At 43.5% G+C, this 24497-nt stretch overlaps 1 protein-coding gene and 1 long non-coding RNA gene across 4 annotated transcripts in view; one reads left to right on the forward strand and one right to left on the reverse strand.

Moving 5' to 3' along the window:
- The window catches only part of KDM2A (lysine demethylase 2A), a 59159-nt gene extending 34680 nt beyond the window's left edge, over positions 1-24479 (forward strand). For all 3 annotated transcript variants that reach the window (XM_080994204.1, XM_080994205.1, XM_080994203.1), the window contains exons 10-22: positions 2152-2305; positions 2781-2896; positions 4302-4428; positions 4929-5326; positions 10584-10667; positions 11159-11425; positions 11708-11839; positions 11930-12019; positions 16006-16718; positions 19460-19623; positions 20373-20531; positions 20726-20941; positions 22121-24479. In XM_080994204.1, coding sequence (XP_080850330.1) covers positions 2152-2305; positions 2781-2896; positions 4302-4428; positions 4929-5326; positions 10584-10667; positions 11159-11425; positions 11708-11839; positions 11930-12019; positions 16006-16718; positions 19460-19623; positions 20373-20531; positions 20726-20941; positions 22121-22302 — 2802 coding nt within the window. In that variant the 3' untranslated portion in view covers positions 22303-24479. The remainder of the gene's footprint in view (positions 1-2151; positions 2306-2780; positions 2897-4301; positions 4429-4928; positions 5327-10583; positions 10668-11158; positions 11426-11707; positions 11840-11929; positions 12020-16005; positions 16719-19459; positions 19624-20372; positions 20532-20725; positions 20942-22120) is intronic.
- LOC308471758 lies at positions 6024-8525 on the reverse strand. The gene is made up of 2 exons (XR_013983140.1): positions 7551-8525; positions 6024-6219 (listed from the first exon to the last, which is right to left on the reverse strand). It is a non-coding gene; the product is annotated as an uncharacterized lncRNA (long non-coding RNA).
- Positions 24480-24497: the final 18 nt, after the last annotated feature.

The following is a 24497-nucleotide window of genomic DNA, read 5'->3' on the forward strand; positions in this document are numbered from 1 at the left end:
AAAGGGAGATGTATGAGTGATTAGTGAAACAGATGTATATTAAATCATTTGCATTGCTAAACAAACTTGAGGACATTATACTGGAAAAGCAGGATATACATACTTTGAATCAAATAACATCCAATCTTTTTTTTTTAAAAAAAATAACATTGAAAATATAAGAGCTCACTGTATCCGCTGGTATGCTTTAAAATTTGGGAGGTTGTGTCCAACTAAATCACTGCATGCACATAACAATTGCTGTGTAGGCAACTGAACTTCCTCTCCCTTTCATCTCCTTGTGTACCCTCCAGTATGCTCTAGGGGTTTCCAAAGCCTTAAAGCAAATTTAGGGATCTTGAAGGGGAAGGAGAGCTTGCAAGATTCCTAGTCGATATAGTCTTTTCTTCCTATTTCGCTTCCATTAGTGGTTACAGGCCTTCCATCCAGCCTTATATGAGGAATTAATTAACGTGTGTGTGCATGGACACACACACACACACAGAGAGAATTACAAGCTTGTCTGTGAAAACATTCAAAAGCTGTGAACATTTAAACACACATTTCTAGACAATCCATGTTATCCAAACTTTTGTTTCCATCCACCCACCCTTTTCTCCCTCCAGTCAGAAACATAATTTTTGGCACCTCTGCTTCTTTGTAGACAACAGGTACTTGTTTCTCTAGCTTCACCAGTTTAGAGAAGTATTCCTTGGTTTTTGTTGCAAATAAGGCATAGAGACAAATTATCAGTAGCTTAATCTGGTCTCTCTCACAAACTGAGGCATTGCTGAGGATTACACATACGGATTACTTTTAGAAACAACAAAGTGGTTTAGGTACCTTATATTTCATAATATTCGGTAGGGCATGTGCTGTGTACTTGAGTGGTTAGTGTTTGTGTACATACAACTTCTTACTTTTTAAAGAAATTTGAGGAAACTACAACGCTGAGCTCTCCAATAATTCTAATTCTGTCAGTGTGACTACTAAATATTCCTCATTCACTTTATATAAACAAACCTTTGCTTTGGTGGAAATAAGTACAAAAGGCAGGTAATTTGTTAAAACTCTTGAATGCTGAAGTAGAAATTGTCTCTGTAGGCATGAAAATAAATTACTTGATTCTGAATTGTAATTGCAACTTCCTGTTCTATTCATTTAATACTGAAAGCATAGTGTGGTTACTGCTACAAAATGCAAACCATAAAGATTCACCAACTCACAGCCTTCATTATGATTTGGGGTTTTTAACCTTCTGATTTGTGCATTGCCTGCTCTTGGCACATCTTATTGCTGCAATGACTCTCATTTTTTTGAGCAGTGTTGGCTGTGCACTGTTTGTGCAATTGAAGTTTCATTTTAGTTTGTGTGTTAATACTAACCACTCAATCCAGGCGTACTATACTACACATGAAAAGCAATTTCCACATAATGCAAAATATTGAGGCTGCCTCTTACGGTAATGAATACTGCTGGCCATTAAACCGTTCACATTCGCAGCAAGGAAGGCACATATAGAAAATAAATGATGTGTTCTGCGCTATAGAGTAGAGATGTAGGGGGAGGTTAGTCTGTGGTACATACAAGACAGATAGTGCTGAAAGATTTTGCCAAAAACCTAACCTTAAGGATCCACTACTTGGAGGAAGAGTGCTAAAAAATTAGGGAGGGAAGGTTTTTAGGTAGAGTAATCAGCATGCAACAAGGCACCGATGAAAGGTAGGATGAGACAACTCTGGGACAAGTAGTTTAATATACCTCTTCAGTTATTTTTGTCCATGTTGCTCCAGCAACATTTGCTGCAGTCTCAAGGAGTGACCCATTCTTTCCCCCATCTCCCACCCCTGCCAAGAACTGAACTTAAAATCAAGGATCCATGGTTAGCCTCCACTGCATGTTTGGATATACGCCAGATAGTGCTGAATTTCCCCCATCACAACTGATGTATTTATCAGGGTAAGCACCAGTGCACCTAAGCTACTGAGTAAAGCGTGAAGTGCTTTTATTTGGGAAGGTGGGCTTTGTCGGCCAATTGTTGCATGGTTTATATAGCACTGCTCTTGAGTTTCTTTTAAGTCTGGCTCATATAACAAAGCAACAAATGGATCTCAGCAAACAGTAGGTTTTCAAAAGAGAAGGTTTGTTAAATCTATCTTTTTCCACTTGTAGGTCTTTTGGTTAATTCCACCCACTCCCCAGAACCTGGAGTTGTATGAAAACTGGCTGCTGTCGGGAAAACAAGGGGATATCTTTCTTGGTGACAGGGTGTCAAATTGTCAGCGTATTGAGCTCAAACAAGGCTATACCTTTGTCATACCCTCAGGTAGGGTAATGTGAACAGAGCTTAAACTAATTTTCTGTTGCCAAAAATAAATGTGTCCATTGAACCATTAGAAGAGTTATTTCTTGCAGTTTGTTTGTTAGCCATGTGGTCTTGAGCTTTAACTATTGTTACTCCTTAGACCCAATGAGGCTGTCAGCTACATGGGCAAATCTTATGTATGGGAAAGGACTTGAGAAGAATAAACAGTAGATCAGAGACCCCCAAAACAGTATTCCCTTTTCCAAGTCAATTGGAATTGTTTCCTTTTTGATCCTGCCTTTGAAAATAAGATGGCACGCATTGCTGAAAAGGAGGAAGAATCTTGTAGCTTTTAGTAGCAGGAGCTGAGATTAAGAGCAGGCCTGTTTTTCAGAAAGCACAACTCTTAGAATACTGCAGAAATCAGCTTTAGTAGCACAAGGTTCTCCATTATGCAACATCAGAAAATCTTAACTTATGGGCTTTTTGCTATCAGGTTGGATCCATGCAGTGTACACTCCTATGGACACCCTGGTCTTTGGGGGTAACTTTCTGCACAGCTTCAACATCCCAATGCAGCTGCGGATCTACAGCATTGAAGACCGCACACGGGTAAGCGGTTTCCAAAAGTTTTCAAACCTGAATAACATAGGAATTTCAGTAGCAATACTACTAGCTCCCCGCAGAATTTTCTTTGCTCACTGGTAAATGAAATAGGCAATTTTTATTTCTGGGGAGCATATGCAGTATTTTTTTTCCTCTGCTGTGAAAACTGGCAGTTTATTCTGACGCTGCTATCTTGTTCAATCCATAAGAGGACCCATCTTTGTAATTCCATGACTGCCAAATTTTCTTAGGAACCTTGGTGAGGAAAGATTTTTGACAACATATATAGGCTTGGATCCTGAATCTCCTTTCACTGGCAGAGTGTCCTGCGAGCAGAGTTCCATTTATGGGATGCTCTCACCAACAGAAAGAGCAGGGTCTGAGCTGGTACTGTTACAGGTGCCACATAATATTTGTTCCACAGTTGTAAGAATTCTATCTTTTAGTGTGGTGGCATCGACACTTTGGAATTCCGTGCCTATTGACATCAGGTGGGGGCTTCACTGTACTCTTGTCGGTGCCTGCTTTAAGGAAATTGTTTAGGAAAGCCTATCCAGACACGTAGATGTGGACATGTTTAAACCTCTTTTATTTTACTGTTAATTTTAAATGTTTTGGCTGCTTTTATTGATAATTTTAATATTTCTTGCAAACCACTGAGAAGTTTAACTGCAATCAAGCAGTATATACATTTTGGTAAATAAAGAATAAATAAAGGCTGTTCTGTTTGTAGAAGGGAAGGGAAGATCTAAATGAGTGTCTATAGCAGGGATAATCAGCCCGTGGACCACATATTGCCCCTGTAAAGTTTTTTGTGGCCTACAGAGACCCCCCACCTTGATTTGTTGGTTGTATCACCAATGCAATAGGCTGAAAATTCCACCATATTCCACCTTTTGTGTTTCTGGCATTTGAGTGCCCCACAGTTAGTCTCTAGTGTTTGAGTCCAATCCTCACTCCCCAAATCAGCAGATTTCTACAGCTGCTTTTGCCACTGTTCATTGCCATGCAGCTATGGAGTATCAGGCTATGATGTTTGCAAGATCAGCCCATAAAGCTGTAGTAAGCCTTGTAGCCAGCAGCAGTTTGGACAGTCAGGAGAGAACGTATTTCTCTGTCAGGCATCTGAGGAAGCCGAAGCAATCCGTGGCAGATGATAGAGAGGCAACATAAACAGATAACTTAATTGAAGGTTGGCAACTTTGAGAAATTGATTAGCTTTTCTGGTTGGAATGGGGGTGCTTCGCTCAGCAGTAAATAATAAACTAACTGATGAACTTCTCTATTGAGAGGGGAGAAGTAGTATTTTTATTTCCCTAAAAGGGAGTGAATGGTAATAGGATGGTTTACAAGGGTGTGCAACTGGTAGCATTTTCTAGACTCAGCCTTCTCACTTCTTACACATTGACAGGTTCCAAATAAATTTCGCTATCCCTTTTATTATGAAATGTGCTGGTACGTACTAGAACGCTATGTCTTCTGCATCACCAACCGTTCCCACCTAACCAAGGACTTTCAGAAGGAGTCACTCAGCATGGGTAAGAGTTATTTCCCTGTTATTTGGCTGTCATTCTTCTGTGAATTTCTAAAAACACTTTGCTTCCAAGCTAAACTCTCATCTGGGTTGACATTAGAATAAAAAGAATCACTTGTTTTGATGCCTTCTGACTTCAGCAAAAGTAACCTCTTAATTAAGCATTTTCTCCAAGATTGGTGGAATATGCCAGAATACAGATTACATATTTCTACAGTTTGTAGTGGTTTGTGTTCCCCATTGATAGGCAAGTGGCAAATGGGTCACAGCTGCTGTGTGCTGTATTTTCCCAACTTTGAAATGCAGCAGGGTATTGACTGATACACTTGCATGCTCACTCTTGCCAAGAGTGTGTGCACAACAGCTAGGGAGCTGTACTCCATTTTGCCCAGGCCGCTGTGGTGGCTGAGTGAATAGTACAAATACTGCAACACCTTAATTCTCTCCAAAGCTGTTCCACAGGCAGATCTGCTCAGTTATCACTGTTCTACCCTTTACATACAGATATGGAGTTATGCGGCTTGGAGTCAGGCACTGTGGATGAAGATGATGCAGCAGCAGAAAAGGAATCGCGCCGCCCTGTCACTAGGCGGTCGGTCCTCACTAGCCCTGTAGCCAATGGTGCTAATCTAGACTATGAAGAACTAAATAAAGGCTGTCGGAGTTTGCCAGATCTCAAGAGAACTCTCTCCATGGACTCAGAGTCCAGTCGAGGCTCTCACAATGGCCAAGCCTGGGACACTCATAGCAACAGCCCTCATAAGGGCAACAAGGTGCATCTGACCCAATTTGAGCTTGAAGGTCTGCGTTGTCTTGTAGACAAGCTGGAGTCTTTACCCCTACACAAGAAGTGTGTACCCACAGGCATAGAGGATGAGGACGCCCTTATTGCAGATGTTAAGGTATGTTGTAAAGTCAAGAGTTATCTCATTTTTGTTTGTAGCACTTTTTCCCCAGCACCTGTGACAACCCACCAATGTTTGTTTACATGGGCCGTGTGCAAGCCTAAGTGATTTGTTGCTGTGGCCAGTTTCTCTATTAGAGTTGATCAGCTGCTTATGCATCTGTTAATATTGTAAAGTTATCTAGCATGGCTCTGTGGGTGTGTTGGGCTCTGCCACCTCCGTAGTGTGTGAGCACAGTCATCAACTGGATTACATTTTTTGCTAGTGCTTCACTTCTGGTCCTGGGCCATACGAAGTTGTTTCATGCCATTAGGAGTTGAAGAAAGACTTGCCCTCCCAAGCTTTATCCATATGAAACAATGCACGTTGATCAACAGTGTAATTATATGGCCTCTTGTCGATTTCTCTGTGTGAATCCCTGAATGGTAATGAGGTGCTTTGAAAATGGCTCTGAAAAGCTCTCTTGAAAATTGGCCCTCTTGTTATGGCTTCTTTGGCTATGATTTGTTCCTGACCTTGTTTGTTTCCATGGTACCAGAAAGGTGTACACACACCTAACACACTTGCATAAACATCTCACTAAATCAAAATTTCCAAAAGTATGCACAAAAGAACTTGACAGATGAAGTGGCAGTAATCGCTATCTGTCCAAGGGTTTGTTTATTCTTCAAGAAAGAAGAAGGCAAGCAGTATATCCACAGCTTCATTTTTTAATAAGTATCTTCTTCCTTTGGTCTGCTTACACACTCTTCTTTCTCCTTGCGCTTCTCTATCAGGTGTGGTGGCATTGAGGAAAAGATGGGCTTACTTGGCCAAATGGGCTAGCAAAACAGCTTTATCCAACTCAAAAGGCATCAGGATTGAATGCTGTTCTCTTTATTGGAGACTTGCTGGAAGAAATAGATAAGGCTAAAAATGGTAGAACCATGAGCTGCTTACCTCCCTGGAGGGAATAAAAGCTGTCCCTTATTCACCTTTCGTTTCACTATAGTACATGCCTATGTTGTCTGACCTATCTGTAGAAAAAAGGTGATTAACCCCAAGGTTTCCAGTGAAAAGGGAGCACTCAAACTTGACTGGGGTCATAAAAAGCCTAGTACAGATAGCTTGTGTGCTCACATGGCAGCACTGTTTCACTTCTGTTCACTTTGCTTCAGTTTGCTTTGTTACAGAAACCCATCAACCTGTTTCAAAATGCCACCGGAAGGAAGAAAATTGAGACCTGACTGTAAAAAAAAAAAAATTGCTTTCTTGATCTTGTGCATTTATGACAATTCTGTAGCATGCTAAAGCAATGTCTAGACTAGAGCAAGAACAGTGTTGAACATTTTCATTGGCAATACTATGTACAGGCATTTCACTTCTCCATAGCTTCTATACTGAATTCCCCTTGAACTCAATCAATTACTAATACTTATGAGACTTGGGGCCACTTCATACATTACCCTTTGTAGGTAAGGTACCCTTTGTACTTGGGTATTTAATTCCAAAGTATAAATACATGCAAATATCATCACATATAAGCAGTGCACACATGTATAAACTTCAGATCTTGCCAGCAAATTACACAGGAGCTGGACTCTGATTCTGAATGTAGATGCACTTGAACACCATTTTGAAGATAAATGCGCTTGGACACCATTTTATAGATTCACAGAATCATAAAATTGTAGAGCGGGAAGGGTCCCTGAGGGCATCTAGTTCAACCCCGTGCAATGCAGGAATCTCAACTAGATCATATATAACAGATGTCCATCCAACTTCTGCTTAAAAGCCTCTAAGAAAGGAGAGCCTGTCACCTCTCATGGGAGTCTGTTCCACTGTTCCACAGCTATTCCTATCATACATTTCATTTATGTAGGCTCTGAAATCTGCTCCAAACTGGCCTTAAGGATAAAATGGAAGGGAAAGGCATATCAAAGAATATATGTATATTTCATATTGGCATGGTGCAAGGTGATGTACCATTTGGCAGCTGTGATACACAGAAGATTGCAGCTGTGAATGTGAGCACTTTTAACATCTGAGACTGGCACTTTTAAGACCCAGAGAGCTTGTAACCTAGTGCATATTTGCTCTAGCATTCTACTATTTGTGGTAGAAGCTTTACAAATACTTGACATCTAGCTTAACTACTTTTATTTCAGCTTTTAATGTGTAGGTGGAGGTTATAACCAGATAGTACTCAACTAGTCAGTTATGCCAGTTCACCTAGTAATACCTGTTTGACTGGTCTAGCACCTGCTTATCGTTGCTAGTTGCCGTCTCAAGTTTGCTAACACGTTGAATTCTGAAACCTACAAAAATGTTGGGTGTGTGTGTGTGTTAGAGAGAGATCTTGCAGCATTGAAGAGGGTAATTCAGACGTCTTGCTTAAATAGAACGTTGCGGTGTCTAGGTTGGAGGAGGCGGTCTTAAGATTTCAAATAGATTGAATAGCTAGGGGGGGTTAATATGTTGCAACGAAGTATCTATTTCCACCTCTCTGATGAGGAACGGCATGGACACCTTGGGCATGTGCCTTCTTCGGAGTTAAAACGTCATTGTGGGTGTTGAGAGGGCGTCGTCGTTAGGCGGCAGTTGCTTCTGAGGGCATAGCGAGGTGGGGGATACTGGAAAACGGGGACGTAGCTGCAGCGCACCGAGCGGGTGAAAAGCTTTCTGTGCTGTTCTCTATAAAGTCTGCCCCAGCCAGCCCTCGGGTGCTGGCCCCGGATTCTCCAATTGCAGTAGTGGTGGGGGAGGGGGAGAGAGGCTGCCTCGGCTGCCGCTTCGACCAATCAGCAAGCAGCCAGCGGCTTGGCCCGGCCCCCTCCCAACTCTGCAGCAGAACGGCTTTGCCGTCCTGTTCCTGGCTTGGTTTTCTCGGTCTCCTTTCTCTTCTGCCATCTTCCGTTGCAAAGCATTGCTGGGAACTGCATGTGGGTGACGCAGCAGCATTGTTTGCGGGCGCAGGAAGCTTCCGCTGAAGGGTTCTGGAAGGAACATGCTGCTGGCGCCGGGCAGCCGCTGGTGCTGGCGGAGTTGGGATCGCGCTTCCTGAGCCGCTCGTGTAAAGGAGGAGGATTGTGCTGGAGTTAAAATTACATAGTGGGGGGAGGATCGAAACCGAAGCCCTGCAACTTGGCAGAATAGAAAACAAAGGGACTCGGAAACTTCCTCCGAGACTCTCGGCACCTTCCGTGGAACGAAGCACGCAAGGTCAGGCAGACACGAACCTGGGGGGTTTCAGCAGGGTTCCGCCGGCGGGTGGGGGAGGGAGAGAGCTGCTTCCCACATCCATGCAGGATAGGATCACCCGGGACTCCCCTCCCACGGTTCCTCTCTGCATTTGTTTGAAGGGTACTTTCCATGGGAGGAGATCACAAGCTTGGAATGCAGGGACTCCCTTTTATCGGTTGTTACAGGGTCGGAGCCCGCGTCTTCCCTTCCCAAGTTGGTTTGCATTCTTTGGGTGTTTGGGAACGGCACGTTTTCTACTTCGGATCAGTGATAGACTTCTTCTTACTCTTGGGGCGGGGTGGGGGCTACTCTTTCCTCATATCCGCGTGAGTCGGTGAAGCTGGGTGTTCCCACCCCCGGAGTTTGCACGTCTGTGCAGCCACCCCTAAAGTGCCCCAGGCTGATGCATATAGTGCGTTTCCCCTTCTGCCCCGTGAAGCATGTGTCTTCATGCCCTCAAATGCCGACCTTTCCTCATAAGTAGACGCTGTAAGGGAGAGGGTGGGGCTTGGGGACTGCACATTCGGCTGGGCTAGCCGAACAGCCACTTCCTTCCACCCACAACCTTCTCTTGAAGGGTGGAGAAGCAGCTGTAAAGCGGAGTGGATAAAAACTGGTGGTGCTTCTTTTTAAATTAAACCGGATTTAAGTTTTTTATTTTTTGGCAAATCCAATTACTTAACAAACATTTAAACTGCAATCCCACACCCATTTACTTGAGAGTAGACCCCATTGCATTTTGTGGACTTGCTTTTCAGTAGGTAGATAAATATTATATTAGCATCTATCCTGAGTCAAACACATTGAGTTGCTTTCTCCCTCCGCCCTTTACTTAAATTGAGGTGCTGTTCTATGTAAAAGAATGATCCAGTTAAAAAATGTGAAAGAAAGTCAGGCATTAATAAACATTCTGGCTGATTAATTACTAGCCCTTGATTATGGAAAGCTCTGGACATTTAATCTTAAATGATTTTGCTTGGTGTTCTTACATGCTGGTAGAGAGCCAAACATTCTTTATCATAATGCATTTCTTTAAGCAGATACAATTTGCAGCAGAAAAAGCATGTATGCTGCATGACCAGGTATTTTGGACTGTGTTCCCTGGGTAATAAGAAGACTTGCTCTATTTAGTTGTAGACAGATTTTTAATTGTTTGTAGCAACCAATTAACATTGCTTATTTAGGAACCATTAATTGGACAGTTGGAAACTTCATTTTAAATTGTCGTTGTGAATTGGACACCTATCTTGGTGACTTTAAATTAATCTGTCCTACTGGAAAGCAACTTCCCTGTATAGGCAGCTTCAGATGGGAATATGAATCCCCTTTCTCTGGTAAGTGCCAGGGAGAGTGAGCCCAGCCCATGCAGTGTTCTTTGCCTCTTGGCAGCTAGAGACACTGCACTCCCTGCACACGGGGATGCCAGCAACGTAACCATAGTAACCTCAAGTAAATAAAGCACATCTGAAATGGCAGTCAAGAGTGGGTGGGTAAGGTGGACGACAGAATCAGGAACAAGGCTAAAAGAGCCAGGCGGGAGGAGATGCTGTCTCAGGATGGCAACCACATTTGCTAGAACCTGGTCGTTGGTTGGTGGCATAGAAATTATCTAGCCCATGTGTGAGATAGAAAACAGTATGGCTGAGAATACTGTTTTTATGTGCTGTTTTGAGAAGTGTAACTTCTGGGATAAACATGGACATACTGGTTGGGTGGAGGGCTTTGCTACATTGTGGAAGAGACCACACTTAACCCAGACCTTCATTTCTGATCATGTTTCATCATTTTATTTTCCCTAACACAATGACTTTAAATGTGTGAGTCATGAGGCAAGGGGTCTCTGGTCAAATCTAATCTCTGTTAGGTATCCTTAGGCAAACCACATCTCTTGACCCTCATCAGTAACATGGGGACAAGAACACTGATCTGCCTTCCAGAGTTGTTGTTAGGATTACTAAGAGAATGTACTGAATTATTCTGAAATACCATATAAGTATAAAAACTGATTTTTATTTTCTTAACCCTGCTATAGCTGCTGCTGGAGGAGTACGCAAACAGCGATCCCAAACTGGCACTTACTGGAATTCCTATTGTCCAGTGGCCAAAGAGGGATAAGGTAAATAATGGATCCATGACTTAACTCAAATAGCTTGGAGACTTGGTGGAGGGAAGAGGAGTTCTGTGCTGGAAAGTGTTGTCAGTTGACAAGAATAGCCTCATAATTTAAACCAAAGAACCTTACACCAGTATAAGGTATAAGGGCAGTAACAGAGTAGGTCTGGGCACAAATCACAGGTATTAAAATGAAGTGCAGTATAAATATGAGGATAAAGAAACCAGGAGGATCAAGATCATGGCTTCACTTTCTAGATGTGATTGCCCAAATCCAGAATTGGTTAATGATAAAACACAAGTTCATTATGTAGACATTGTGCCTCTGAGATCAAAGTCCTAATTCTTTCCATACACAATCTCTTCTGTTCCAAATTCCTGACTTTAAACTTCATGCATCTGTCATCTGGATCTCTTCTGACAGATTATTGTTTCCTTGGTTGATTATATGAGCCTCCTAATTTCTTGCTGTCTTTTCCCCCCCACCAATGACAGCTCAAGCTTCAGGCTCGGCCAAAGTTAAGATTACCTACCATCCCTATCACCAAGCCACACACCATGAAACCCGCGCCACGGCCAGCAACTGTGAGACCTACAGTCTCTCCTATAGTGTCTGGTGCCCGCAGAAGGCGGGTGCGATGTCGTAAATGCAAGGCCTGCTTGCAAGGTGAATGTGGCATGTGCCACTACTGCAGGGATATGAAGAAGTTTGGGGGGCCTGGTCGTATGAAGCAGTCCTGTGTACTACGGCAGTGCTTGGCGGTGAGTCCTGTGGTATATTGGGTGGGGAAATTGCTTATCTCTGTGAAAGGTTCTAACAGTAGGGGATGAAACCTGTCGTACGTCTCGAAAGGCAAAAGAGCAACTAATGAGGTTGATTGAAAAGCCTTGGGAACAAATGTGGTTGGCACTGGAAAGTAGTTAATGTCGTTCAGTGCATTCTATAGAGGCAAATGGGGTTGGGGAAGTGGGATAACCATCCCCTGAAGCTTAGAAGCAAGCCTGTGGTATAACTTCCTGTTTCACTCTTCGTTTGCTTTGTAGCCCAGACTGCCTCACTCTGTTACATGTTCACTTTGTGGGGAGGTAGATAAGAATGAGGATTCGCAGGACTTTGAGAAGAAGCTAATGGAGTGCTGCATCTGCAATGAGATTGTTCACCCAGGTTGTCTACAGGTAAGAAGGTTTACTTGACTCATCTCAATACAGGAGTGTCAGGAACAGATGCATTGCTGGAAATCACCTTTGTGTATTTTTCCTCTGCAGATGGATGGGGAAGGGCTACTGAATGATGAATTGCCCAACTGCTGGGAGTGTCCGAAGTGCTACAAGGGAGATGAGTCGGAGAAAGGCCAGGTAAGAAATGGATTTTCAAACATTGGCACATGCCTTCTGTGTTGCATGCTACTCTTGGGTAACGAAGAGGCACACTGTTTGCACCTAGCCTGTACCTAAGGCATTGGGGAGAGAAGGTTCTTTGGGTATTCTGGGTGTTTATCCTCGTGCACTTTGGGAAGGCTTAGTAGGAACCACACGAGTGTGAGGTGAGCACTAGGAGAGCTTCTTCTGTTGAGTAAAAGAGTTCCACCTGGAAATGAGCACTGGTGACCCCATACAATGTTAACTACATGATGGAGCCACTTTACAGCTTTTCCACCGCCACCTTCTTGGCATCTACAGAGAGCTCATCGGCACATGAACTGTAACATCTTGCTGGAGAAACAGTTCCTGGAAGGGCAGCAAAATCAACTTCCATCAACCAAGCAGTGGACATGTTATCAATGGCAGAAACTGACAAGACTGCCCTGGGAGAAATACAATTGCAAGATCCTGCATAGAGTTGTGCCTGCTGCCCCAGCAAAGAGCATCCCAGTGAAGGCAAGCAGGGGTGGGGGCAAGGGACTGGTAATCTCTTATTACCATCACAGGAGTTATTACGATCTGGCATTCTGTTAGAATAGTGCCCTGCATCACTTCATTCCAGCCTTGGGGAACTTGGACCATGGCAGTCAGCGGCCTGTTTCTCCTACATGTTTTGTGATGGAGATCTGCTTTTAAATAAGCCATAGCTTAGCAGAGTGAAGAAATTGGCTGAACCCTTCCCTTAACATCTGTTTGAAAATTGAATCTAACAGCACATTCTTGAATAGGGAAATTAAGATGCTGATACAAATAAACACTGCATGGTTCAAGTCTAGTATAACAATTGACTCGTTCCTCACATCAGCTACTTATCTTCAAAGTTGGGTGCATGTGTGCATCTAGTGTTCTCACTTGTATTCTGCAGCTTGGTGACATTTTATTAGATCTACATAACCCATCAGCTTTCACTAAGTGACAAAGTCCAATTTCTTCAACCTTAATGTAGCTAACGTGAGGGCAGTTTGGAACAGAGTTCATACTATAGCCAAATGAATGGATTCAAATGGTATGGGCCCGGCATGCCCTTCAAGGAAGTCATCTGGGAAGAGAGACAGTACTTCCAGTAATTTCACTTGCAGGTGCTCTGGAATGCTAGTAGGATTTTCCGGGCCCAGTACACTCACTGTATGTAGGTTGGGACCTTTTGCCTACCCATAAGCTGACAACCTGCTACCTATATACGTACTTTAAGTAATTGTAAAATTGCAAGCTTTCATGCAGTATATTGCTACCTAATTATTTTCTAGACCAAAATTTTTGTTTGACTACTAGCCGGGCATAGTTTCTACTGAGAGGTCCTATTAAGTTCAATGGGACTTACTCCCAGATAAATGGCTATAAATTTATAGCCCAGTTAGGTAAGGAAGAGAAAGGAGACTCTCCCCACACACCATTCTTTTTAATGGACCCTAATTAAATCATCCAAAAATATACTCAGATCACCTCTCTACTTTGCTAGCCCCATTATTGAAAATGGTTGTGTGTGTTTTTACTGGTGGGAAGCAAGGAAAATTAAGTAAGATGGATTCAATTTACCGTATTTTTCCATATATAAGTCCATCTTTTTGGCTAATTGTTTTGAGTCAAAAACTGGGGGTCGTCTTATACACGGATGGTGAATGCGCTCTGGCTCCGGTGGGGTGGCCTGGGATCGGGCTCTGGTGCAAGTGGCCTGGGCTCAGGCCCAATTTCTTAATTTTGTGTTCAAGAAAATAGGGGTTGTTTTATGCATGGTGGCGTCTTATACTGTATTGGCCTGAATATAAGCCGCACCCTAATATAAGCTGCACCTTTAAAATTCGGGGGGGGGGGGGAGAGAGACAATATCCTTAAAATTCCACAGGCACTCACACCCGTTCCGTTTTACCACATGTCTGTTTCAATAGCGATATCGTAAAAGCCAATTTTTGTAAGGTCATGCCGCACTTTAAGTTTTCACGGTCGGAATTTGGAAACAAAAGGGCAGCTTATATTCAGGCCAATATGGTACATGGAAAAACACGGTACTAACAAAGGGCCAAAGACAGCCTTTAACTTCCTAACCACAGCATCACCACTATCTCGTCTCATGTAACCTTGTTGCAATAATCTGTCTCTTCAAAAACACCACACTGTTCACTTTTTTTTACTGATACAGAAAACAAAGTAGTTCTTCTGTCATTTTGGTTTTAGGAGACCAGTGTGGGGAGGAACTCCGTCATGATTAGGACTGGTGTCCTATTTTTATTTGCCTGGAAGTGAACCCCATTGAACTCATTGGAGTTTACTTTTGAGTCATCATCTGTAGAATTGTACAGTAATATGGCTACCCTGATATATTGCTTTCAGAAAACTTTGCTTTGAGACAGTAGGTGCCATACATAGAGAATACTTCCTCCAAGGACTTGAGACTCCCTGGGGATGATGATCATTTCCATTCATGTCAGTGCAGGCTCCCATTGGCTTTCAACAATTATTTTAGGAATTCAGCTTAACTATAAATGCCAGAAAAATCTGTGTTCATATGTAGTGACAAGAATGTGTTTGCATTACATATGTAGACCCTGATGTCAATAGATTGTGTGCAGCTGCTGCATTTTATGTAAAATTTGCTTAAAAGGGAAGAGGATAAGCCTGAGGTTTACAAAGGGATACAACTTGGAAAGAGCTGCAATTTTAATAATGCATTAAACATTTCTTTCAGACATCTTCTGCAGTGGTAGAGTAACATTGTCTTCGATCTGTATCACTGTAAACTTTGTTTCCTGTCCCTTTGCTGTAGCTAATCCATAAACTAAAGTACAACAATGGTATCATCCTAAAGAGTTTTCTTAAGAGAAAAGTGGCATGTAGGTTAGCCCAGTTTGTGTTCTTCCTTGGGTTCTGCAAGTTCATTTGTCTACAGGAGTGGTGAAAATTGACAGTTCTTTTATCTGATCTTTTAACATACCAACTAGATCAGGCATATGATCCATATGTTTTTGAACATCCATCAACCCCAGTCAGCGTGGCCAGTGGTCAAGGATGCGGGGAACTGTAGTCAAACACTAGCAGGACACTGTATTGACTAGACAAAGGGGAATTAATGGGTGGCATTCAGTTTTACTCAGAATAGACTTGGTGAAATTAATGGACCTAACTTAGTCAAGTTCATTAATTTCAAAGTTAGGTTTGTTAATTTCAATAGATCTGTTCAGGGTGAAACTTAGCTGAATTACTCTCCAATCCAATGTTTCTAACCTAAAATCTCTGAAGTAGGAAAATTAGTAAAGCCATTGCCATCACTATTTTAGAAGAGCTTATTTACGTTAGGACTGTAATAGTGTTTATTAACTAAGAAAATGAAGACATGCTAAATTTATTTTAAAGTTTTGTCTTGCTTTCCTTTAAATCAACCCCATAAATACTTTTATCAGCCCTAAAGATACAGAAGCACGTTCATTTTTTGTTTGTTTGGTTTTGAGTTTTAAGCTTGCCTTCTAAATGCCAATAAAGCTGGATACACTGTTCTTTTCGTATCATTTTTTTGGAGATGAGATTGAGAGCAGGGCTGTCCATGTTTATCTCAGTAGGGGGTCTGGGGAAGCTGGCTTCTGTGTGAAGTATACTTAAGCGACCCAAGCTGCTTAGAGCTTTATAGGCCAAAACAAGCACTTCACATTGTGTCCAGAAGCAAATGGAGAGCAAGCACAGTTTTAAATGCTGGCGTCCTGCACTTTAGTAGAGTTGGCTATTGGAAAAATGAAGTGACAGCGAAGAGTGTAAATTTCACTTCCTTCACTGACACCAGTGTGAAAGTAAAAGAGCTTATAATAATGAGCATCACCCACCCTGATGCATTTTACTTTTAAATGGAATGCATTCTACCATATAAATTTCAAAATTTAACTCCCTCCTGTTTTGGTCTTCACAATGGTAACTTGTTGCCACTCGCTTTGCAGAAGCGGAAAATGGATGATGGCGATGATGACACAGTCCAAGCCAAAGTTCTGCGTCCTTTGCGAAGCTGTGAGGAACCTTTGACTCCACCACCACATTCGCCTACCCCAATGCTGCAGCTAATACATGACCCTGTGTCACCACGAAGCATAGTGACACGGTCTTCTCCGGGGGCCGGTCCTAGTGACCATCACGGGCCCAGCCGGGATGAACGCTTTAAGAGACGCCAGCTACTTCGGCTGCAAGGCACAGAGCGCACAGTGGTGCGGGAAAAAGAGAACAACCCTAGTGGCAAGAAAGAGCTGTCAGAAGTAGAAAAGGCCAAGCTCCATGGTTCCTATCTTACAGTCACATTACAAAGACCTACCAAAGACATGCATGGCACTTCCATTGTGCCCAAGCTGCAGGCAATCACTGCCTCCTCCACTAATCTGCGGCACTCTCCTCGTGTGGTCATGCGCCAAAGTTCAGCCAGAGCACCCCAGCGGGGTGGAGATGAAGAAGCAGCTGAGGATGAAGAGGAGGAGGAAAGTGCAGAGGAGGAAGAGGAAAGTGCAGAGGAGAGTGGGGCAGCCAGACTGAATGGCCAAGGAGGCAGGGCTCCAGATAGTGAGGAAATCTGGATGCAAAAAGAGGTGTGGATGTCTGTCTTCCGTTATCTCACTCGCAAGGAGCTTTGTGAATGTATGCGTGTATGCAAAACCTGGTACAAATGGTAAGTGACTGCAGAACTGCCTATTTTAATAGTAGTTCTCTCTTTTTCAGAATGTTTTTATTAAACCCCTAAGCCTCTTGGATCCAATTCTGTGTGCTGGACTACATCTTGCAAATTTATATGTAATATGCAAATGTAAAAGGGGCAATTTGGGCAGAAGGCAGAAAGCAACTGTATTTAATAATACAGTGCATAAACTTGTGGAATTCATGTCACAGGATGTAGTGTTAGTTGCTAGCTCAGGTGGCTTTTAAAGAGGATTACACAAGGCTGTTGGTGGATTGTAACAGTTACCAAAAATTGAATCTCCACCTTCAGCACCAGTATAATGTCTAAGTACCAGGAAAATGTTGTAGACAAAGAAGCTTTTGATTTCTCATTCTTATCTTGCTTTTGAGTTCCCATGCCTAGTCACTGCTGAAAACAAAATGGGGTAGAGGGATCTTGATCTGATCTAGTGCAGCCATTCTTAGATGATTATCCTAGTAGTCTTTCATCATTTGGGTATCGTCTGACCAAACTCCATGTGTTGCTCCTTTCTGGTAAAGCTGTGTGTAACCAATAGGAATCAAAATGATGTCCTGAGGCTATTAAATCCTAAGAACTTGCTTAAGCAACTCTATGCACCCGAGTTGCTAGTTCTATACTTATTCTATATAACCATTGGACCTAGATTAGATGTAAAATCATCAGATGGACGTGACCATATTTTACAATTGGGGAGAATTATACTTTCTCCCTCCATGTCTTAAGAAGCCCATCTCTGAAAAAGGGAGAGATACTCCCAGCTTCAGTTTCCCTAAATGCTGCTATCTTTAAGGAGAACCTGTCTTCAAGCATGAGCAGAAAACCTCAGATTCCTTGCCTCCCCACCCCCCAAAAACTTTCTAAGATGAAGAGTGATTCAAGGGCTAAAAGTCAGAAAAATGAAGCATGCCCAATTCAAAAAATTCCGCAGTGGAGAGGTAGAGCAGATAAGATATAGCTATTCTCAGTCAGCCAATATACACAAACGTAACTCTTAGCCTTAAGAGTTACCAGCGTAGTATCCCGCCTCAGCCAATTAACTGTATTAGAAAAGACATGTTACCTGCAATGAACACAGAATCAAAGCTGAAAGCTTTAAGGATATTCTGCTGATAGACCAGAGGCATCCTAAATCTGATACAGAAAAACTTAGATGGCAACCTCCTAATTCAGGAAGCCTTTTACAAGCCAGGTTATAATTTTTTTGCCAATATTAATATGCAAATGTCATATCTGGATATGACTTACGAGGAATATTCCAGCCCTCGAGGGTCAGCAAGAGCCCTACTACTATGAGGAGTAGATATTTAACTCAGTAGTTGAGCCCCTCAGATTTCAAAGTATGAAGTAATGTTGCCACCCTGGGATCATTTGGGAGGAAGGGTGAAGTATAAATGTAATAAACAGGATAGCATCTCAGGTGTTTCAGAATTAGAAGCTTAGGACTCCAAGGAGAATACATGGGCATTGCTTACCCCTACAGCAAGACAGTCTTACCCCATGTGTATTCCGACCAGCAGTGTGAGAGTCAGAGAAACATACATATCAGAAAGACATTACTTTATTCATTCATCAACAACTTCTCAAAAGCACACATTTTTTAAAAGGTGATGATGTAGAATCCCTTAATATAAATTCTCGGTCACAAAGGAATGCAATAATTTTTGTCTTGGATCAATTAGAAAATATTGTAAGTTTTTTATTATCAACAAAAGTTTTCTTTTCCACCCGATTTTCGTTTACGACTGTGAATAATGAATTAGCTTTAAAGTGTCTTACAAGTTTTTCATTTCCCAAATAAGAATTTGTGGGATACCCTCTACCTTGAATATGTTTACACAGAGATCTAGGATGATGATATTAGGAAGGTGAACATATATCCATCCTACTACCTTAATTCCCATTTTCTTTGTTAGATATATAATGTGTAGTTTTCTAGCAGTTAAAGTGTGCTTTGGTTCTATAAAGCTTCATAGATGGAAAATAATAGTCTCGAAGGTGTATCTAGCAGTAGCCTTCATAGTCAGTTACTTTAACTATTTTTCAGTGATCTTCAAGAACCATATTTCTATTATCCCTGTGGAAAGAATAAATTTAAGTGTCTCAAAGGAAACACAATATTGTACCAGATACACCTGTTGAAGGGCTGAGGGAAGTTGACTAAGTCCAAGAGAAAAGAATTGGGGTTACCTACCCATCATACACTAGGGGGGCATTTTCTCTCCTTGGTTTCAAAAGATATAAGTACTAAAGGTAAAGGGATCCCTGAACATTAGGTCCAGTCGTGGCTGACTCGGGTTGCGGCGCTCATCTCGCTTTATTGGCCGAGGGAGCCAGCGTACAGCTGCTGGGTCATGTGGCCAGCATGACCAAGCTGCTTCTGGCAAACCAGAGCAGCACATGGAAACGCTGTTTACCTTCCCGCCAGAGCGGTACCTTTTTATCTACTTGCACTTTGACATGCTTTCAAACTGCTAGGTTGGCAGGAACAGGGACCGAGCAAGCAGGAGCTCACCCTGTCGTGGGGATTCGAACCGCCGACCTTCTGATCGGCAAGTCCTAGGCTCTATGGTCTAACCCACAGCGCCACCCGCGTCCCTACATAAGTACTTCTCAGTAAAAGATCCTGCCACAAATAATTGGTCAGAAACCAATAAGTGTAAAGAGTTTGTGGAAAGGTGTATTTCTAGTCTAATACAGTGTGCTTCAATTAGGTGTGGTGACAGGAGATTGTGGACGAAGATTGACTTAAGCAGGTACAAGTCCATCACACCCCTGGCACTGGGTGGCATAATCAGGAGGCAGCCAGTCAGCCTTGACCTCAGCTGGACCAATATTTCCAGAAAACAGCTCACCTGGCTCATCAACAGACTACCAGGTTTGTGTTTTAGGTAGCTGGGACGGTGCATCTTCACTATTTGCTTTAGTTTCAACATTATTGAGTTAAACTGAATATTCCACTATAGAGGTCAACTTTGTGGTGCCTGTGAGTGCAGTGGTACCCTTGAAGTTTCCCCCTGCCACCCACTACCTGAACCCCAGCTTACTCGTAGTGAAAGTGGTTACATTCCCCCCCCCCGAAAAGTGCATAAAGACAGAAGATGGCAGAGTGACTTCAACTTCCAGCTCTGTGTGCTTTTCAATGCACAGATTAGTTCTATTGCAGGCATACCCAACTCCCAAGAAACTGTGATCTACTTCCAGTATAAAAAAACTGGCAGTGATCTACCTATTGTCATTGGAGGGAGGAGGAGCGTGCGTGGGGTTGGTGGATTGCCCAGAGCAGGAAAGGGGTTAGTTTAACCTCAGGTTTGCTAGTAAAACTGAATTACTGTTTCACAAAATGATGCATGTCTAAAAAGTTGGTCACCAACATGAAAAGTTTGGAAAGCTCTGCAGTGGAGTCTTGACGAGCCTCAAAAATTGGCTTGGGGGCCAAATACATCTCCTAAACTTAGGGTGGGGAAGTCACTCCTACTTAACCTGAAATGAGGGCTCAAAACAGATCATTGGTTTTGTTTTACTCTCTGATGGATTGGGGGTAGTGCCATGCTGTTAACTCTGCATGAAACATAACTGTTCTGAAGTAGAAGGCACTAATGTTTTCCATCTTTTGCTGTGCTACAGGCCTCAAAGACCTCATCTTGGCAGGCTGCTCCTGGTCAGCAGTGTCTGCTCTCAGTACCTCCACCTGCCCCCTTCTCAGGACACTTGATCTTCGGTGGGCAGTAGGAATCAAGGACCCTCAGATTCGGGACTTGCTCACACCTCCATCAGATAAACCCAGTATGTTTTGCCTTCTGGATATACCAGTATGTTGTGCTTGCTAGGGAGGTGGGGAAGGGAGAAAGCTGACAAGAGTTGGATGCAATGCAGGTCTTAAAAAGGAAAAATTCTGATCAGAGGGTGTAATTTCTACTTGCATGCTCTAGAGAAACAAGAGACTGTGCCTTCCAACTCACTTGCATATCTTCCTACAGGCCAAGACAATCGCAGCAAACTCCGTAACATGATAGACTTCCGGTTGGCTGGGCTGGACATAACTGATGCCACACTCCGGCTCATCATTCGCCACATGCCTCTGCTCTCACGACTTGATCTTAGTCACTGCAATCACCTTACGGACCAGTCCACCAACCTATTAACAGCTGTGGGGTCTTCCACGCGAAACTCGCTCACTGAAATCAACATGGCAGGTTTGTGCATCTTTGATCGTTTCCCCCGACATACTAAGGGCTGTGGACCGTGTAAAATGGGTGGGAAACCTCTGATCTGTTGGCCGTGTTTGATCCACCAGCGGTTCAGCTGTGCAGCAGGTAGAGATGTGGCTGCCAGGGTGTGCTCCCAATTGTGCATTCGCAAGGGAAAGTGGGCTTTGACTTGACCACCCCTCAGCTGGAGCTTTGGAAGCCCTGTGCAGTGATCCAGCAGGCAGCTGTCTGTCTGTTCCATCACTGTGAGGGGCTTGCCAGTTCTTGGTGCAGAGGTCCTCACCCCACCCCACCCAACAGCCAGCTGGCTATTGGGCACAGCTGCACAAGGGATTTTGACAGGTGGGCAATTCCGCCCACCTTACAAGTTTACCCCTAATGTAAAGGCTGTATGTGCCCTCTTGCCTCACCGAGGTTTCTCTTTTGCTGGAAGAAAGAGAAAATATATCTAAATTTATCCACGAAGTTTTTGCTCCAGACCAGAGGGATAAATGAAGGATTTAGTCCCAGCAGCCTCATGATGAGGCGGGTGTTATTTCCCTTTTTTACAGGCCTCCCCCGCCACGCAGCCCTCATTGTTTGTGGGGTTAACAAAATAGTAATCTGAGGCTGCACTTAATCTTCAAGTATTCAGATCTGGATATACTGCAATGCTGTCTTCTTTAAAAGTATTTGTAGTGACATATTTGAAGCTTGTATCCCTATGTAGCAGAAACACATACCACCTCAATATGCAATACAGGCTGACAGATCATGCCAGATGGAAAATGAGCCTTAAGAGAAATAATCATGTTCCAGCTTTTCTGTCTCCCTCTAGCACAAGAAACTGCTACTAAGGGTCTAATGGTTCACTGTTGCCTGATTCACAAAGAGTGGCTGCCTATGTGTGTCTTGTCAATACAAAAGTCAGACTTGTTCATATTAAGCTGTCAAAAGTTGTGAGGCTTATCAGGTTGAGGTGTGTTGGTATTCAAACAAGCAAGTGCTCTTAAGTCAGAGTTTGAATAGAAGAATCACACTTGCAAACCAGAAGAATCATTTGTGTAATGTAAGAGTCTGGACACTTTGTATTTTCTGAGTATTTATACCAGTGCATTTGTTCTCTGAACACCTTTGTGGCGCTTGGCATTATGCAAATAATGGCACTTGTCATCCTCTCCACAGGCTGCAATAAGCTCACAGACCAGTCCCTGCTGTACTTGCGGCGCATCTCTAACGTCACCCTGATAGACCTGCGTGGTTGCAAGCAGATCACCCGCAAGGCCTGTGAGCACTTCATCTCAGACCTGTCAATCAACAGCCTCTATTGCCTGTCTGATGAAAAGCTGATCCAGAAAATCAGCTAGAGATTTGCCACACACAGACTGAAGAGAAGGAAAGATCCCAGACAAACCCCTCTTGGAGAGCAGACCCTTTCCTCCCCTCCCCCATTTCCCCCACATCCACAGGCAGGGAAGATGCCTGTCTGACTGTGACTGTAATGTCCCTCCTCTCCTTGGGACTTCTGCAGACCAGAAAATCTCACCAGGCATTTGAGGAAGTGGCGAGATTGCTGGACGGGTGCTCTTGTGGGGTGCTTGCTCATCAGCTACATGCTCTAACTTGATGTTTTGTAGCAGCATTTTCAAGGGGGACGTGCCCCTTTCCTTTCTTCTCAACCCTTCCCCCTCTACCATTATATCCCACAAAAAACAATTATACTTACCCATCAGATTGTGGGGGGAGGATCAGACCTGGATGGTGTAGAACAGGTGCACTTTTGCACCTTGTTTCCCTGCTGTCTTGGTATGCAATTTCTTAATATGTCATTGGGCTTGGGAGTCACTTCTCCTGCCCTTCCACACTCTGCTAAGCTTTCTTTCCTTGCCCTTCAGCAGCTGAACGGGCAGCAACTGCTCTGGGCTGATTACGCAGAGCAGTAGTGTAATGTCTACAGCAGCAGTGCCTCTTGTCTGGTAAGGGACTCTCCATGTGCCCCCAGGTCAGCCTGCAGACACCTTCCAACATGAGACTAGAGCGGGGGTGGCTAAGTGTTCATACGGAGGGAACCATGTTCTTGCCGTCAACTTTCCCAAGAAGGGGAGTTAAGCAAGCATGCTCATCCTCTGAAAATATGGCGGCATTTGTAGAGGGAAAGCTGCAACAGAGCTTGGAGGCTTGGGAGGCACCTAGTGGGATTTCTTACACCAGCGGAAGTGGTCTCTGTCCCATAGTCTGTGGAAACGAGCATTCTTGGGAGATGCTGGCCGACGAAGAAATGCCTCCATCTTGAGGTGCATAGCTGTTGGCTCTTGAGCTGGGAGACGGGTCAATGCCCCATTAGCTGCCTCTCTTTCTTTGCAATGAATGGCCGGTCCAAAGAACTTCTCTCTTGGGCAGCAGAGAGCTTTTTGCACTTTAGAAAGAAAGGTAATATTTTGGAACCCTATTTTATTTCCCCCTGCCCGAGTGACTGGACACTCCTTCCAGCTGTCTGAGCTTGTCAGGGTTTGAATGCACACTTTGCACTCTGCTCTCTTCCCCATAGCGATAGCACAAATTAGACTGCCCTTCACCCCGCCTCCCCCTCTGAGCCTCGCATGGCAAAAAAGAGCTCTCCAGTGTCTGCGCAGCAAGGGAAAGGAGGAATCTGGAGGAAAGCCCAATCCACCCTCGCTGCTTCTGAAGCAATAAGGGAGGGGGAGGAATCCACCCCATAGCTCTCTCAATTGCCCAGCCCGATTGCATTGAATGCTGCGGCACCTGAGCCTCAGGGAAGAGCAGCTTCCCCTGCACTGATGGGGGTGGGGGATAAATATCTAGATCTACTGAATCCCAGAGGTTCCCCCTCACTTCCACATGAGGAGCAGGCTTCTTTGCCGAGAGGACAATGCTAGTGTGATGAGTTCCAGAGTGCCTCAGTACACAGGAGCTTTGCTGCAAATTGAATTTTTCTACAGAAAACGCCCACTGATCTTCTTCTAGAAGTGGAAACCTTCTGCCTTGTTGTGTTGGCTCCTGTGGAAAAAAAAATATTGTAGAATCAATCTCTTGCTTTTGTTTTCTTTCAAAAGAGGAAGGTGAGAATAGCCATAAATAGGAGGTTCAAGTGCATCAGCCCAGATAACTCCCACGGAGATCTCTAGGCTCTGGATATTTTGTGTTTTGTTTTGTTTTTCCAAAGTGGGAGCACCTTCACAACTCTCCATATGCATTGGTCAGCCGGAGAAGTGCTGAAATGCAGCAAGTTGGCATGTCAGGAGCATTAGTCTGGGAAGAATCTCGTCCTGCGGCAAGAGGGATAAAACAAGTAGCAGACTGATCGGGTGGGGTATTGGCTTCGCTGTCCTACAGCCTTCTCAAATGTGGCCCTCAAATGACTGTGGCTTAAACTTCAAAGCAAATTGTGATACTTCAATGCCTAAACTGGCCCCCACCTCAGAGGGCAAGTGATGACATAAAGGAAAGAGAAATTATATATGAAATCACTTAGTGATTTAAAACAAAAACATGCTCCCTAAATAAATCTCCCTAAAGAAAGTCACTATTGTCTAAAAGGGTT

Source organism: Podarcis pityusensis, assembly GCF_964106645.2.
Source record: "Podarcis pityusensis genome assembly, chromosome: 1".
Lineage (NCBI taxonomy): Eukaryota > Metazoa > Chordata > Lepidosauria > Squamata > Lacertidae > Podarcis > Podarcis pityusensis.